Source organism: Chaetura pelagica, unplaced genomic scaffold, assembly GCF_000747805.2.
Source record: "Chaetura pelagica isolate M959 unplaced genomic scaffold, ChaPel_1.0 scaffold137, whole genome shotgun sequence".
NCBI lineage: Eukaryota > Metazoa > Chordata > Aves > Apodiformes > Apodidae > Chaetura > Chaetura pelagica.
In genome coordinates this window covers 2,581,349-2,595,647 of record NW_009953947.1, presented here as the reverse complement: position 1 = coordinate 2,595,647, position 14,299 = coordinate 2,581,349, and the positions used below count along the sequence as shown (strand labels likewise).

The 14,299-nt window shown below is 35.0% G+C and overlaps 1 protein-coding gene across 1 annotated transcript in view; it reads left to right on the top strand.

Annotated features, from left to right (window-relative positions):
- FBXL13 (F-box and leucine-rich repeat protein 13) overlaps positions 1 to 14,299 on the top strand; it is a 75,606-nt gene that overhangs the window by 45,658 nt on the left and 15,649 nt on the right. Inside the window, 6 exon segments of the mRNA XM_010001803.1 lie at positions 649 to 747; positions 1,376 to 1,493; positions 1,646 to 1,808; positions 4,902 to 5,021; positions 6,055 to 6,181; positions 13,701 to 13,784. Of these exon segments, the coding sequence (XP_010000105.1) occupies positions 649 to 747; positions 1,376 to 1,493; positions 1,646 to 1,808; positions 4,902 to 5,021; positions 6,055 to 6,181; positions 13,701 to 13,784 (711 nt within the window).

Here is a 14,299-nt window from a genome sequence, read left to right as displayed (position 1 = left end):
TATTGAATTTGAGCAGTTGAAGAATTGACTCCTTGGAGTCACACCCTGAAGTCACACAATTGACAGATCTCTCTGTCCATTCATACTTTCACTGAATACATACACTGTCAGAGTATGCAGAATTGGTGATGTGGTCCTACATGGAGGATTCTGTGAATGAGCTCCATGTGATTGTGATTGCATAGAATCTTTCTTTGTGTTCTGTTGGAATTTAACACACATTTTACTTTGGATCTGGAAAAAGCAATGAAGATCTTTTACATTTAAGATTTGCATTAAACTAGATTCGAGCATGTGCCATGTGTGAATACCTCATAATGCTGGGAAAATAAAAGTAAAGGGATGTGACAACGACACTCCTTGCTACTCTTATAAATGGTGTTGACTGTAGAAATTGTTGTACCTTTCTCCTACTTGCCTACGTAGCCATATTTTCATAAGGGATCCTGGATTTGGATTATGCTGTGAGCATTTCAGAATAATATGTATACTTCATGGGTATGTTTTTCTTTTAATGGGCCTAATGCATTTCCTGTTTTAGTGAGCAACTAGGTACCTGTGATTTTAAAGTATTGAAAATATCTCAAGCCTCTCCTGTATTGTTTTTCTTAGGTTTGCTAAGACATATGTGTTTAATTTCTTTCTTAGATTTCAGTTGATGGCTTCAGAAATCTTGCCGAAGGCTGCAGTGGGATTAAAGATTTGCTAATGAACAAAATGCCAACTCTCACAGACTTATGTATTCAAGTAAGAAAGTGAAAAGAAATCTGTACTTTGAGAAGCTTTTTGGTGTTGTAACTGGGTTATCCTCTCAACTGACTGTAAAGAAAGTTATGCAGATATAATTTAAGAGTAATATTTCTCCCTGAAAACATCTTTCAACTGTTATCTAGTTATGCTTATGAATCTTGCTTATTGCAGTCACTTTCAGAAAATTTCAGTAGTTTTGTCTTCTTTTGCTATATGGGTATGGCTAAATTGCTATCTTCCAGCTTATAAATCATAGTATTTCAGGTTTTTCAGTGTTAAGTCTAATATGATATATGGGAACAGCATTCTTTTATTGTCTTTACTCATCAAAAAAGAACTTTCAGGCTTCTGCAAAAGTGATTATTAACTAGATCACTGTCTCAAGTGTCTGCCATACTTCATGTCTCCAGTTACTTCTTTTCCTTCTGTACCCAAACATAATAAATAAATGGAGAATTTCAGTAGTTCGTATTCTGCTCACTGTCTAGAAGTTAGTGTTAAAATTGATTATAACTATTTGTTTGAAATGGTAACATTTGGTATTGTATGCAGAATATTTGCTGATATTTTGTTACGTGACAGCATAGGTACATGAGTATTTTATTTCACCTTTTTTCCTTCAAAGGTTCTGGTTCAAAAATGCCAACAGATAATGTCTGTTGCCTTTCTTGACTCGCCACATCTTTCTGATAAAAGTTTTGAAGCCCTTGCTCAACATAAACTTGTCAAGGTCAGCATTGAAGGTTGGTATAATAATTCATAAAATTATTAGGACGATGTATTTTTTAAATTAATCCAGGTAATTTGAAATAGGTAATCTTATTTCAGTGGGTATTTGGATCAGGCCCTTAATGTATGTCAGATGAGTAACTTACATCTTTATGTATTTCAACAGGAAATAACCAAATTACTGATTTAAGTTTAAAGTTTATAAGTAAATGCTGCCCATACATGAGGCACATTCATATGGCTAATTGCCAGACGATTACAGATGCTGGTCTGGAGATGATTTCAACATTGGAGCATATTCTTGTACTGAATTTAGCAGACTGCACAAGGTACTGTACCACATACAGATTTCTGTAAAACATTGTGAAGCAATTTTAGTAAAGTTAATTATAAGTCCTGTCAACACATATTTCAGTTTTAAAAATAAATTATTAGAATGTTAACACATATATCTTAATATTTCTAAAAATATTTTATACAAGTAGTTTTTTGTTCCTGTATCCTGTTTTCAAAAATCCATTCATTATTATTCCAGTTCAAAGAAAAAAAACATAACTGTAGATGTAGTATTACTTAATAGTCATACTTTAGTTCTGGAATGTGGCTATGAAGAAGATGAAGCTGATAACCAAAGACAATGTCTGTTCAACAAATGAATTTAAATTTGGATACTGCTTACTTTTATGAATAGTAAAATAATAACTTCATAACTATCTAGTACTAAGATACTAAAAAACTGCCATTTTTTTACAATTGCCAAGATGACATTATTATTGCTTTTGTGGACGAAGGATGTATTTTAGGTGAAGACTGTTTTCCACTTCAGGAGTGTCATGTATCAGTAGAATCAAGGGTGGGAGGGAACAGGGAAGGCAAAACCTCCAAACATTTAAAAAAAAAACACACCTATGAAATAATACAAAGAAGATATAATTACTGCTTATCTTAATTTTTCTGGTGTCATGTTAAGTTTTAGGTACTTTGCTTTAATGTGTAACTAAGGTACTTTTTGTGCTTTTTGATGCTGTATAAAACCTGATAATGTTGCATGTAGGTGTGCTGAGACGTTCTGGAGCAACCCCACGACATCGTGTTGGTTGTTCAGCTGGGCAGATGGGGCAGTTGCCTGTGGTTTCTGGTTTGACATTTAGAAGGCTGGATTTTCCAGTCTGTTAGCCAAATCTTGGGCTATGAGTGTGCTTCCACATGTGTCTACTGTCATTACTGCAAAATAATTGCTAATTACCTTAACAAAACTTTTAAAGCAGTTGTAAAACTATGGTTAACTCTGTACTTACTTCATTGCTTTTGCAGACACTTGTGAAAGTTCCAGCATTAACAAAGTTATAGATTATAACTCATCTAAACTTGGCAAAGAGCTTCTCTCAAGAGAGATGAAACTGCAAAAGAGAAATTGATATTATTTATGTTTCTCTAATTTGGACACTTTGTTACTATCAAAGTTCACATTGTGAGTTAGAAACTTTTAGGAATTTCTCGTAGGAATCAAGGGAAGTGTCATATTTGTGGTAAAACGAGCTGCTTAGCCATCTTTGTGCTCTGAATCACTCTCCTTATTTTCACTGATGTTTTATCTTAGTCCAAGACTCTAACCCTTTCTAATATAATCATGTGGAAGATTTTCTGAGAAATGAAAAGGGGCAGAAAGAACAAATCTAACAATTCAGAGTTCTTAAATTACAGAAAGTATTTGACTCCGTGTGAAAAATGAAGAAAGAGATTAACTGATCATGATGATTAAAATAGCAAATTATATATATATATGAGTAAGGAGTGTCTAAGAATGGATACAGGCAATGTAGTGGTTCATACCCTTGGCACATTTTCCCAGTTTCAGGAGGTTATTTTCATGTATGATTAAAAGCATTGTGTGGCTTGTGTTCTTATACAGTTTATCAGCTGACTAGAGAAACTTAGCATGTGTGTTCACAGCACAGTTATTTCAAAAGTTATAATGTTACTTCAGCCCTCAAACCCAGTATGGTTACAGAATATATATATATATATCTATATGAATATATATATGTATGTGTGTATATAAATATTGAAATCCATTTAACTGTGTTGCCAGGCTCAGCATTCCTTACAAAATTTATTTAAGGTAATTATTCTGAAAGTATATTTCTGAAATCCATCTTCCTTGAATGAAAAACAACCACATATCAGCTGACTAGAGAAACTTAGCATGTGTGTTCACAGCACAGTTATTTCAAAAGTTATAATGTTACTTCAGCCCTCAAACCCAGTATGGTTACAGAATATATATATATATATATATGAATATATATATGTATGTGTGTATATAAATATTGAAATCCATTTAACTGTGTTGCCAGGCTCAGCATTCCTTACAAAATTTATTTAAGGTAATTATTCTGAAAGTATATTTCTGAAATCCATCTTCCTTGAATGAAAAACAATCACACTGTGAAATAACACCAAAACTGCCACAGTGGTTGAATTATTGCAGAGTGATTACTTTAACACTTCATGAATTACAGCTTCATCTGTAGCTTGTGGTCACACAATGAGGCTCTGTTCAGGTTATCGTTTTATTAGTAGTGCTATTCCTACCCATATGTTTCTAGGACTTTGGAATTTGCAGTGATTCTTTGTGCTGCAAAAAGCTGTACAAGCCAAAATATGATTCCATCCTAGAGAATTATGAGATTAATATTTTTTATTCATCAGGGAACATGGAATAAATACTGGGAATGCACAGAAAAGCTAACTGTGAAATAATGTTAAACATGCCAGAGATATGAACTGGATTGAGACACCCAAGTTGTAGTCAGCTCTCCAACACGCTCAACTTGGATGAAAGATTTTCTATATACTTAATTTTTATAACCTTGGAGTATATTATGAGTTTCTGATTCGTGTGTGAGACATACAATTGGTTCAGTGAAATACTTGCAGGAAGAACTCAGGTTAACTCTTCGTGTGTGTACAGAACAGCTGCTACATAAAAATGCTACCTCTGACTTTTGCTTCTGTGGTAGAAGATAATTTTTCATTTAAATTATTTCAGTTCCTTAAATTATCAAAGTTAATAAAACAAATATTTCTCTAAAATGTGTAAACAAGTTCTGATACTTTCTAGATGTTTTCCAAGCTTTGTCCTTTGCGGTTTTATCATATCTGCATGTTGGAACCAATAGAAGTTCTCATAATATCTAACAGACTTTTTAATATAATATTCTGGAGTTTAGCAGTTTCAAAGAGCAGCATCTTTCTAATTGAGCCATTAGTTATTCTTACTCTTTGGGTTTATGCTATTAAAAATAGCATAATTAATTTCTGCTTATCTGCAATGTAGGGTGCTGAACATAAATTGTATAATGGCTTCTCTGGAGTGGGAAAAATATGTATTTTAAATATTGCCTAAATTTCTCTTTTAGGATCAGTGATGAAGGTGTAAGTCTATTTGTACAAGGTTCTTCAGGAGCTAAGCTGAGAGAGCTGAATTTAGCTAATTGTATTAATGTCACTGATGCTTCTGTCATGGAAATAGCACAAAGGTACCATAGTCCAGTACTTTACTTTTCTGGTGTGGTTAGACTTTCAGTACATTTCTAATGTTGAAGTTCTTAATATGTTAATAAATGGGGAAAATTATACAGCCAAATGAATGGAGAGAATTGTACAGTCCCTTTTGGCATTATGAATCTCTTAATAAACAACCCATTTTATAAATAGGAATTTATCAATATAAGCATGGACACCTAAGAAGTCTTAATTTTAGGGGGGGAGGTGCTCAAATTACGGTTGTCAGTGACAAAACTTCATTACAAATTAGTGTGTATAAGTCACATTTTGTGCACTCTATAAATACTCATCTGCACAAACCAAAAGCACTCTATTGCTAAACTGCTCCAATTCTAGTTCCTTGGAAGTATTGGTGTTGGCAATTGAAAGACTCTTTTTAAATCTCCAGAGAGGATTGCAGTCAGTTTTTCCTCTCCTTACTAGATATCTCAGCAGGCCCCTCTTAATGCTTTCCCAACAGTAGTTGTGAATAATTGTAGCAAGCTTGCTGGTAAGCTAAGGAGTGCCGTCTCTGTTTTAATGGTGGAGTATTCCCCTAATGCCCTAAGCATGGATGAGGAGCTTGGGGTGTCAAATTTCTTAGGTCTTCTGGTTTGGTTATGGGAAGATCCAGTTTGCCATGGGGTCCTGGAGTCTGGTGTTGCAGTGAGCTTTGATGTTTCTGTGGAAGATAGGAGAGATGGGGACAAGTCAAGCATCATCATCATCATCATCATCATCATCATCATCATAACAACAACAACAATAACAATAATAATAATAATAGAGCTCCTTTCTATGTTTTATTTTAACTTGATTGCTCTTCACAGTTTGAAGTATTTGCATTGCTTATGAGTGGAATCCTTGGAAGTGCTTATGTAAACAAGGTATCAAAAGTCTAGAGTGCTTATTTTTATAGGTTCCCTGAAAAAAACTAATCAAGGTTATTATGTAAATATACTTACTATACTAAATTTCTATAACAGAAGTGGAAAGCTGTAATTTCCTGGTTTTTATTTAATTCAGGTGTTATGCATTGACCTACCTAAGTCTACGTTACTGTGAAAATGTGACCGATGCTGGAATTGAAGCCTTGGTAGAGATGTCATCCTTGATATCCATTGATATCTCTGGAACCAGCATCTCAGATACGGTATCTATATGAATAAAGAATAAAGAATATGTTTACTATTTATTTAGGCTTTCTGGAAAAAAGGGCAATAGAAATCCGTTCATGTAAAAACCTCATGGATATGAAGCAGTAGAGGTACAGTGTCATTAAAATGTGGTTTAGAAGTGTGTAGAGTATTTGCCCATAGATAGTCAGTAACCAATAAAGGGTAATTCTTAAGTTGGACAATTTTAACATTTGAAAGAGAGAAAGGGAAACCATCAGAAAGAGGAAGTCTGTCTTCTCTGAAGCTGATCTGAGAATGTTTGTTAAGCAGTATTTTTGCTCCAGGATGAGTAGGCCTCAGGAAAACTGAAGAAGTGGTATTTTAAAATTTTAAATTTGTGAAAGTTGTGTTTTCCATGAACTGGATTTTATAGTGAAAAATCCTGAACGTTAGCTCTAGCAGAGACACTGCCCTCTACTGTGGTCTAGAGAATAATTGCTAGTGAAAGATTTACTAACAAGGTATCCTCGATGTGTGAAACTGCTAAGACTCTGGAAAGCTAAACAGTGAGTGTGGGAGCCAGGTTAAACATCACAGGTCTCCACATTTGATGTTCTTGGCAGGTCCTGACTTGTGTGCAGGGTTCAGTACCAGTTCGGCTGTTTCTTTTGCTTTTGGGCAAACTGTTTACACTGAACACGGAAATCTAGGAGAAACTTCATGAAGAAAACTTGCCATAGAGACTATTCACTCAGTCACTGTTCAAACCAAATTCTGACCAAGAACTTTATCATTTTGCTCTAACACAGAGTTTGTATAAAAGTAATTAAAATGCATGCATCTTTTATGGAGGCCTGAAATAAAAATTAAAAAAAAATAATTAAGCTAAAAAAAGAGGGTTAGGAAATCCAAGGAGACTTAATTTAATGTGATCATTTAAAGTATCATAAAATTATATCTGAATGAAAGTGATGGTGCCCTGAATTACAGTCCCACAATATTTCAACATAAATGTTTTCTTTCTCCTTGCCTACCACAGCTAGTCTTTGTAAATGCTGTGTTGCTTCTTACTCTAGTTTTCACATAGCACAGCCCATGACCTCGGCAGCAAGCCAAGCTCTTTTGCTTACACTGCATCTCTAAGGCTTTCAGTTTTCTCTCTCACAAGACAGATAAATTACCCTGGAAATTAATAATTTAAAATTTTACTAATGTCTGATCTGATTGCTAGTCCTAGCTCCAAAACTGTTGCAGTTTTTGCTGTTGGCTGTGTTTAAGTGTGTAACATTCATGCATGTACATGAAACATATTTCCTAATCTTAAACATTATTTGACCAAAGGAAATCTAGGAGTCTGTGTAACAAGCTACTATTTGTATGCTTTGACTTTTTAAATATAAATTTACAATGTGCATCTTATTAGCATATAGATGAAGTTGTCTCTTTCATTTTAGACTTGGTAAGTATTGCTTTACAAATGTGGCAGAAAGCTCAGTGTTTAATGTGCAGTAACCAGCACCATTACTCTGTGCTGCTAAAGGAAAATGGTGAGGCTCGTATGCTTTTCTGTAGTCTGTGCAGTAGTAGATCCCTGCTGCTTTTGCTGTCTTACTGTTGAGTGTAAACAATGTAGAATGTGCAACGTAGGTTTGCCCTACACAAGAGGATTTTCTTTTCTGGTTTTTCAAATGACAGCAGAATTATTCTGCTCATCAAAGCAGAGTAGAATTCACTGCAACAAGGGTAACATACTGAAGTGAAGGATGGAGATGAAAAGATACAGTAGAGTCAAATTTTCTTACAGATTTGTATCCAGCCATGACTGACTTAAGCAAAATGAAAGGCTTTTTTCCACTTCTGGTGCCTTCCTCTTCTGCAGTTACTCTGGTGACCCATAAGTGAACATTCCTGTTGCAATCTGGCTTTTATTCAGGAAATTAGTTGCATTTGGAAGGAATATACTGACTCTTAGAATTGTCCCTGATAAGAGATCATGTTAATAAAAAAACCCAAACAAACAAAACTACAGTACCCCATAAACTCACCATGATTAAAAATATAGTTCTAATAACAAATACATTAAAAGTCCCACTGAAGTTTGAAGAAGTGTATTATCTTTGTCTGGAGTCTACTCATCAACAGAAAAACTGGAAATTAAATAAAATAGTAATTGCATGCATTCAGATTTTGGTATTATGTGGAAAGTTATGCATTTTATAGAGAGAGGAAATGCCTCAGCAAACTTCTAAACACAAGGTGGCATAAGGCAAGTAATTGTCCCCATGCTTAAGTTGTCTGTGTGCTTCAGTGGCTTCCTAAATATCCTCCAATGATGAGGATGTCATCTTTATGCCTGTGAGAAACTGGTGGCATACTCAAGAAGTTTCTGTATTTTTCTCAGTAGTGTTTTGACTACATTGCTCTTACTCCCATATATAATATTAAATAGCCCCCTCTATTAAATTTTAGGTATTAGTTTATTCACTCAGTTATTTTAGCTTTCATCCTTTTATATTTCAGAAAGTAGTTCCTTCAATTCAAAATTGAATTTTTTTTTCAAACAAGCAACACACGTTTTTTAGTCTCAATCATTTTTTTAATAGTGGGAAGGACTTTTGTTCTGGTTTTGTCAATCCAGTAGCACTAGAAATTGGTTCTTAGTTATAAACAACTTAAAAGAGACAAATGAAAAGATTTGCAACTTAGTGACAGCATTTAAAAAAAAAAAAACACAGACCAAAACAAAACAACAAAACAATCCACAGTGACTGAGCAAAGATGTTGAGTCCTTAGAAAAAACTACCTCTGAATCCTTTAAGAAAATTCACATTTATTCCTATCTAGCCTCCCATCCTGCTTTGTTTACCCTCATGCTCTTCTAAACGCTCTGGAATAGCAGCCATAGTGTTTTAAATTGTGAGTATGATGAACATGCTCATAAATGCAGAGATAATATCACAAGTAGCTTTAAATATAATTGTAAAGCTATTTATAATATACCCAAGGTGTTTAGGCTTCTATTACAGAGCTGGAAACATTAGCATTTAGGGCCAAAACCTGTTTGTCTTTCTTACACAATCAGACTCAGTGGAAATGCTTCCATGAGTTAGAGAAACACTTTCAGTTATAAGCTCTATTCTCATACTTTCCAGATTTTGGTTAAAATGTCTTGTACTTTTTCTTCTGTCTATACAATACAGCTTTGGCAGCTCTGCTCCAAGACTGGGAGTCTGAAGCATGCAGCTGCCTGGCCTTCCTTCTTCTGACACATGCTGCTGATGCACATGGCCTGGACCACCCATCTTCTCTGGACATTTAAACAAAAACATAAATTAAGAGGTGTCAGGACATTTGATGGAAGTGTCTTAAGTCAAGTAGGATTTAGACAGAAAAAGCATAGCAAAGTATAATAAATGAAATTTTAAGGAAACTTAGTTGCCTCCTGAGTTACATAGACCATCCAGCAACAGAACAGTAGATGCCAAATGACAAAAGGCAGTGGCCACAAGCTGGAGCATAAGAGGTTCAAGTTAAACAGGAGGAAAAACTTCTTTACTGTGAGAGTAAGAGAGCACTGCAAGAGGCTGCCCAGAGAGGTTGTGGAGTCTCCTCCTCTGGGGACATTCAAAACCCGTCTAGACATGTTCCTGTGTGATCTAGGGTAGATGATCCTGCTCTAGCAGGGGGGTTGGACCAGATGATCTCCAAAGGTCACTTCCAACCCTGACCACTCTATGACTGTCATGCATTAAATTCTCTCTCATAATAATCTAAGGCCCCAGTCTTTCTTCTGGCTGAAATGCATCCTCAAGAATTATCTGTGGCATCAAGTCAGCTAATCAGTCACAGATTTTTTTGTGTGTGATATGTGCCTCTAAGTTTGAGGATAATTTGTGATTCTTGGAAATTCTGCAGTAGCAGCCATAAGGTTGTATAAACAGCTCAACTTGCTTTTTCTTAAGCATTTGTCCTTAATGATGTTCAGGTCCTGAAGGACAGGATGCAACATAAGTATTTACTAATATTTTAATAATAGATTTCTGAAGAGTGAAAAAAAAATACCCAAAAGTGGCATTTTGGCTTCCCACAGTTATCTAGAGTAATTTCTTTGCACTCTTGGTGGGATTCTGAATCTATGGTGACTTGAATCCATAGCTCAGCTCCACACTTTGGTCTTTCCTACATCAGGCCAGTAGGGCTGTGGAAGAACCTTGTAAAGCCTGAGAAAAAGAAATTATCAGGTCTAATGGGTATAACCAGCAACAGAGTGCAAATGAATTAATTGCATTTGATTTCCAAAGCAAAGAATGGGACAAATCATATGCATTTCCAAGGCAGGGAAAATAAAATATTTGAATAGATTAAAGTGGGCTTCAAATTGAGGTGTTAGTACTCCAGTTTGCTCAGGGGAATAAAGAAAGAAAGAATTTGACCTAGAAACTTCATTTTGCATAGAAATAGGAAACGCTGGCACAGAGTCATTACAACGGATGCCATATGTTCTAACACCTTGAGTCCCTATGTAAATCAGTAGGAATTAAAGGTACTTAGCAACGTTGACAATTGTGCTTGGTATTTTTGCAGGACATTTTGTTGCAATGGAAGCCCTTTGTCTAGACTTAGTGCCAAGAAATACTGGCAAACCCATTTCCTAAGTTATGATCTGGTCTAACCACAAATGGTGTTAGCTACAGATATTTCATTTTATGGCATACATTATACACAGCCATACAGGGGATTTCTGCACTGTGATATAAAAATGTCTCTAAAGTTCCTGTAAACTGAGCTGACCCACTTTTGTGTTAGGTCAGGTGTTGGAAACAGTGTATTTCCAGAAGGTTTTTGCTATCTGAAGCTGAACTTTCTTCTGTCACATATGAACTATTATTAGAAAAACCCTACTGCATGATAGGAATTAAATCCTTCACTTCTAGTGTTTGATCCATTAAACTGATGCCTGATTGTGGCTAATCTGTTCAGAAATCTGAGCACTTTAGAGAACAAGCTGAGTCATTTATTACTAAATGACTCAGAAATGGAGGGTGGGAAATACCTCCTAAGGAAGAGCTGTCTGCCAAGATTGGTGTCACTTTGAGGTCAATCTGGTTTGGAGTTTGAAAAGCAAGTGACATCTGTATGTCTGAAACATAAAGATACATTACAGATGCTGACCTTTAAGGTTACAAAGAGATAAGTGAACAGGAACCTCAGAAGAAGTTGTAGCACATGGTTATAGTTAGCGAGAGACATGTTCATAGCAGCCTGCAGCTGAAAGGCAGAGACTTGCAGCTTGTGAATATAAATAATGAAGAATTGTGCTTTGGAATGCCTTAGCCTAGGATTATTTTTGTCTCTAGCAAGAGAAGTCCATCACAGGCTGGTACAGTGGATACTAATTTTCTCATCTACAAAACTCTTTGCAAAATTATAAGTTATGTTGTGCAACTGTTTGCAGGCCTTGTGTAATAAAGTAAATGAAAGACAACCAAAAATGTGTAAATTGCTTGAAAAAACAGCTGTAGGAGAAGAGTAAGAACTTTCTTTTAAACCTTTATTTTTCTAAATGGAAATGGTAATATACTTGCTCGACAAGAGATGCAGGACAGAGTCTTTTCTTCTCCCTTCTGGGGCAACAGAAGATTGATCCAAGATACATGGGGTGATTTCTTTGTGCAAAAGGAGGAATATACTTTTGGAAGCACAGGGAGTGGGTGGTGCTGGTTTGCATGCTGCACAGTGTCTGGTTTGCTAGTTTCCACAAGTTCTAATATCTTTCAAAAAAGTCTGGAGTCTTAGTGTAGAAAATAAAAGTCTCTAGAAATAGTTCAGTATCGTGAATGGGATGGGATGGGATATTGTTTATCAGAAAACACTGCTAAATAAATTAAGACATCTAATAAAACTAGTGATTAATGGCTCCTTTCTATATAAGTTCAAAATAAAAGTAAAATTTTTCATATAGATTAGACTTCCTGTGTAGACCTTGTTTAAAGAGTTTAATTTTTTGAAATTTAGAAGTTTCTTAGTTTTTCTGTGGAATAGACAGTTCCTAATGACATTCCATGTCTTTTACTTTTTTCCTCAAATTTGGAATTAGTAATTAAACACTTCAAAGTAGACCTTGATTTTAATTGGGAAAAAAAACAGTTATTCTGTGATTCAATGTCATTTTAATAATATAAAATTATTATAAATTAACTTTGAAGTCATAACAGCATTAGTTATCACGTATTAAAATATCTTAATATTTTTTAGAATGTCATTGCCAAGTAGATTAAAGTGGTGCCATTTTTAAATCAATAAAAATGTGGGAAGAAATTATGTGTATAAGGTCACCATTATCAGTGTAATTCTTTGCTGTAAGGAATTCAAGTTCTGATATAAACCAATTTGGGGTTTAAGTACATAGTTGGCTTTTTGTCTTAAGTAGGAGTGTTCTGGACAACAAAAATTGGAAATCTGTAGATTTTCAGGAAGCTGTTGAAAGTAATGGTCACCACATAACTGTGTCTGCTGAGAAAAATGCAAATTTCTTTGTTTACTTGAGTAGCAGGATTGGAAATCTCTTTCATTGTTCCATTCTTTGTTTTTATTCAGCCTGTGAGATTTCAGGAATTTGCAAAATCTGAACTCCAGCCCCACTCTTCCAGCATTCTCATTACAGTGTCCACATCTGGATTGCTGACACTATTTACATGTGCTTGTTTTTTTAAGATGACATTTCCTCTCTGTGCCGTGCTGTTTGCAGCCTAATTGTAGATAATTTCTTAACCATATGGAATAAAGTGATAACTGTTTTTCAGCAAAGTTTATTTCATTAATATGAAGCACAGAGATTTTCTGCTGTGGCTATCAAAATACAAAATGAACACTTAATACTCCTTCACATTAGAGTTTAGGATCAGAAGATGGTGTATAAGCAGTAAAAATCACAAAGCATCCTCAGATCACTCCTAAACCAGGAATTTACTGAGTTTTTCATCTCCCTGTTGTCTTCAAGATGAGGGATGTTCATTCACCTATGAGTATGACTGCACTATTTCAAATACTGTCTTGTACCATAGCTGTAGCCATGACGACTTTACTGGTAAGCAAATCAGAAAGGCAGCAATTTTAATATATTATTTGATTGTACGAAATAGTATTTTGCTCTTCCAGCAAGAAAGACCTGAGAAAAGTTATTTCAAACCCAAATTCTGGAGATCTGTAAATGTATTTTGCTCTTTGAGAGTCCTGATCTGTGTCCTGTGTATTTCACACCATGCTACTTTTCTTCAATTTCTTTCTTTCTGAATAGGTAGGAAAATATATCTCTTTGCTTTCTCAAATTATTTCTACAAAGAATTCTTAACTCTTTTATGTACTTCAAGCAAAAATCAGAGGATAAACCATATGCTTTCCACTGAAGAGAATGTCTTAAAAGACACTGCAATTCTTAGAGAAAAGCTTTAATATACAGGAATTGGTTATGATTGACCATCTTAACATATTAAATGTGATAATATATAAATGAATGTGCTGATTATTAAGATTCATTTTTCTGTAACGTTTTAGGGCTTGAGAGCTCTTGCCTGCCATGGAAAAATCAAGGAACTTGCTGTATCAGAATGCAAAAACATCAGTGATTCTGGAATTCAGGTAAAACTTCACCTCTTTTCTTGATGTTTCCTGGTAGCCTCTCTGTTTCTTCTAATTAACCATGTCCTGAACTGATCGTATTTTACTCTGCATTCTTCGTTACACCATTCTACACTCTCAGTCTTACAAATTATTCTCCCCTTCCATAACTTAGCTGTTTTTTTTTTCATCTTGTCTATGAATTTAATGAGTCTTGAATTCTGCCCTCTGCCAGACTCCAAAATTCACTCCACAAGAGCCTTAATTTCTACTGAATTGTACTGTGCAAATTGCAATCTAAATTGCTGGTACTGTTACTTGCTTTCTACAAATCCTTCACCAATTTCTGTCTAAAACATACTTTTCCTCTTGCTAATGTGGGCTTTCAGCTCTTGCTTTCTGCTTCTTTAGTCAGTCATTTGTTGAATTGCTGTATTTTGATGACTTAGCATGCCCTAGCTCAAAGGCATAGTTGAATTTCATTAGTTAGATCTGGTTCCTCATGGGCTGCTGATATATGGTTACACATCATTAGC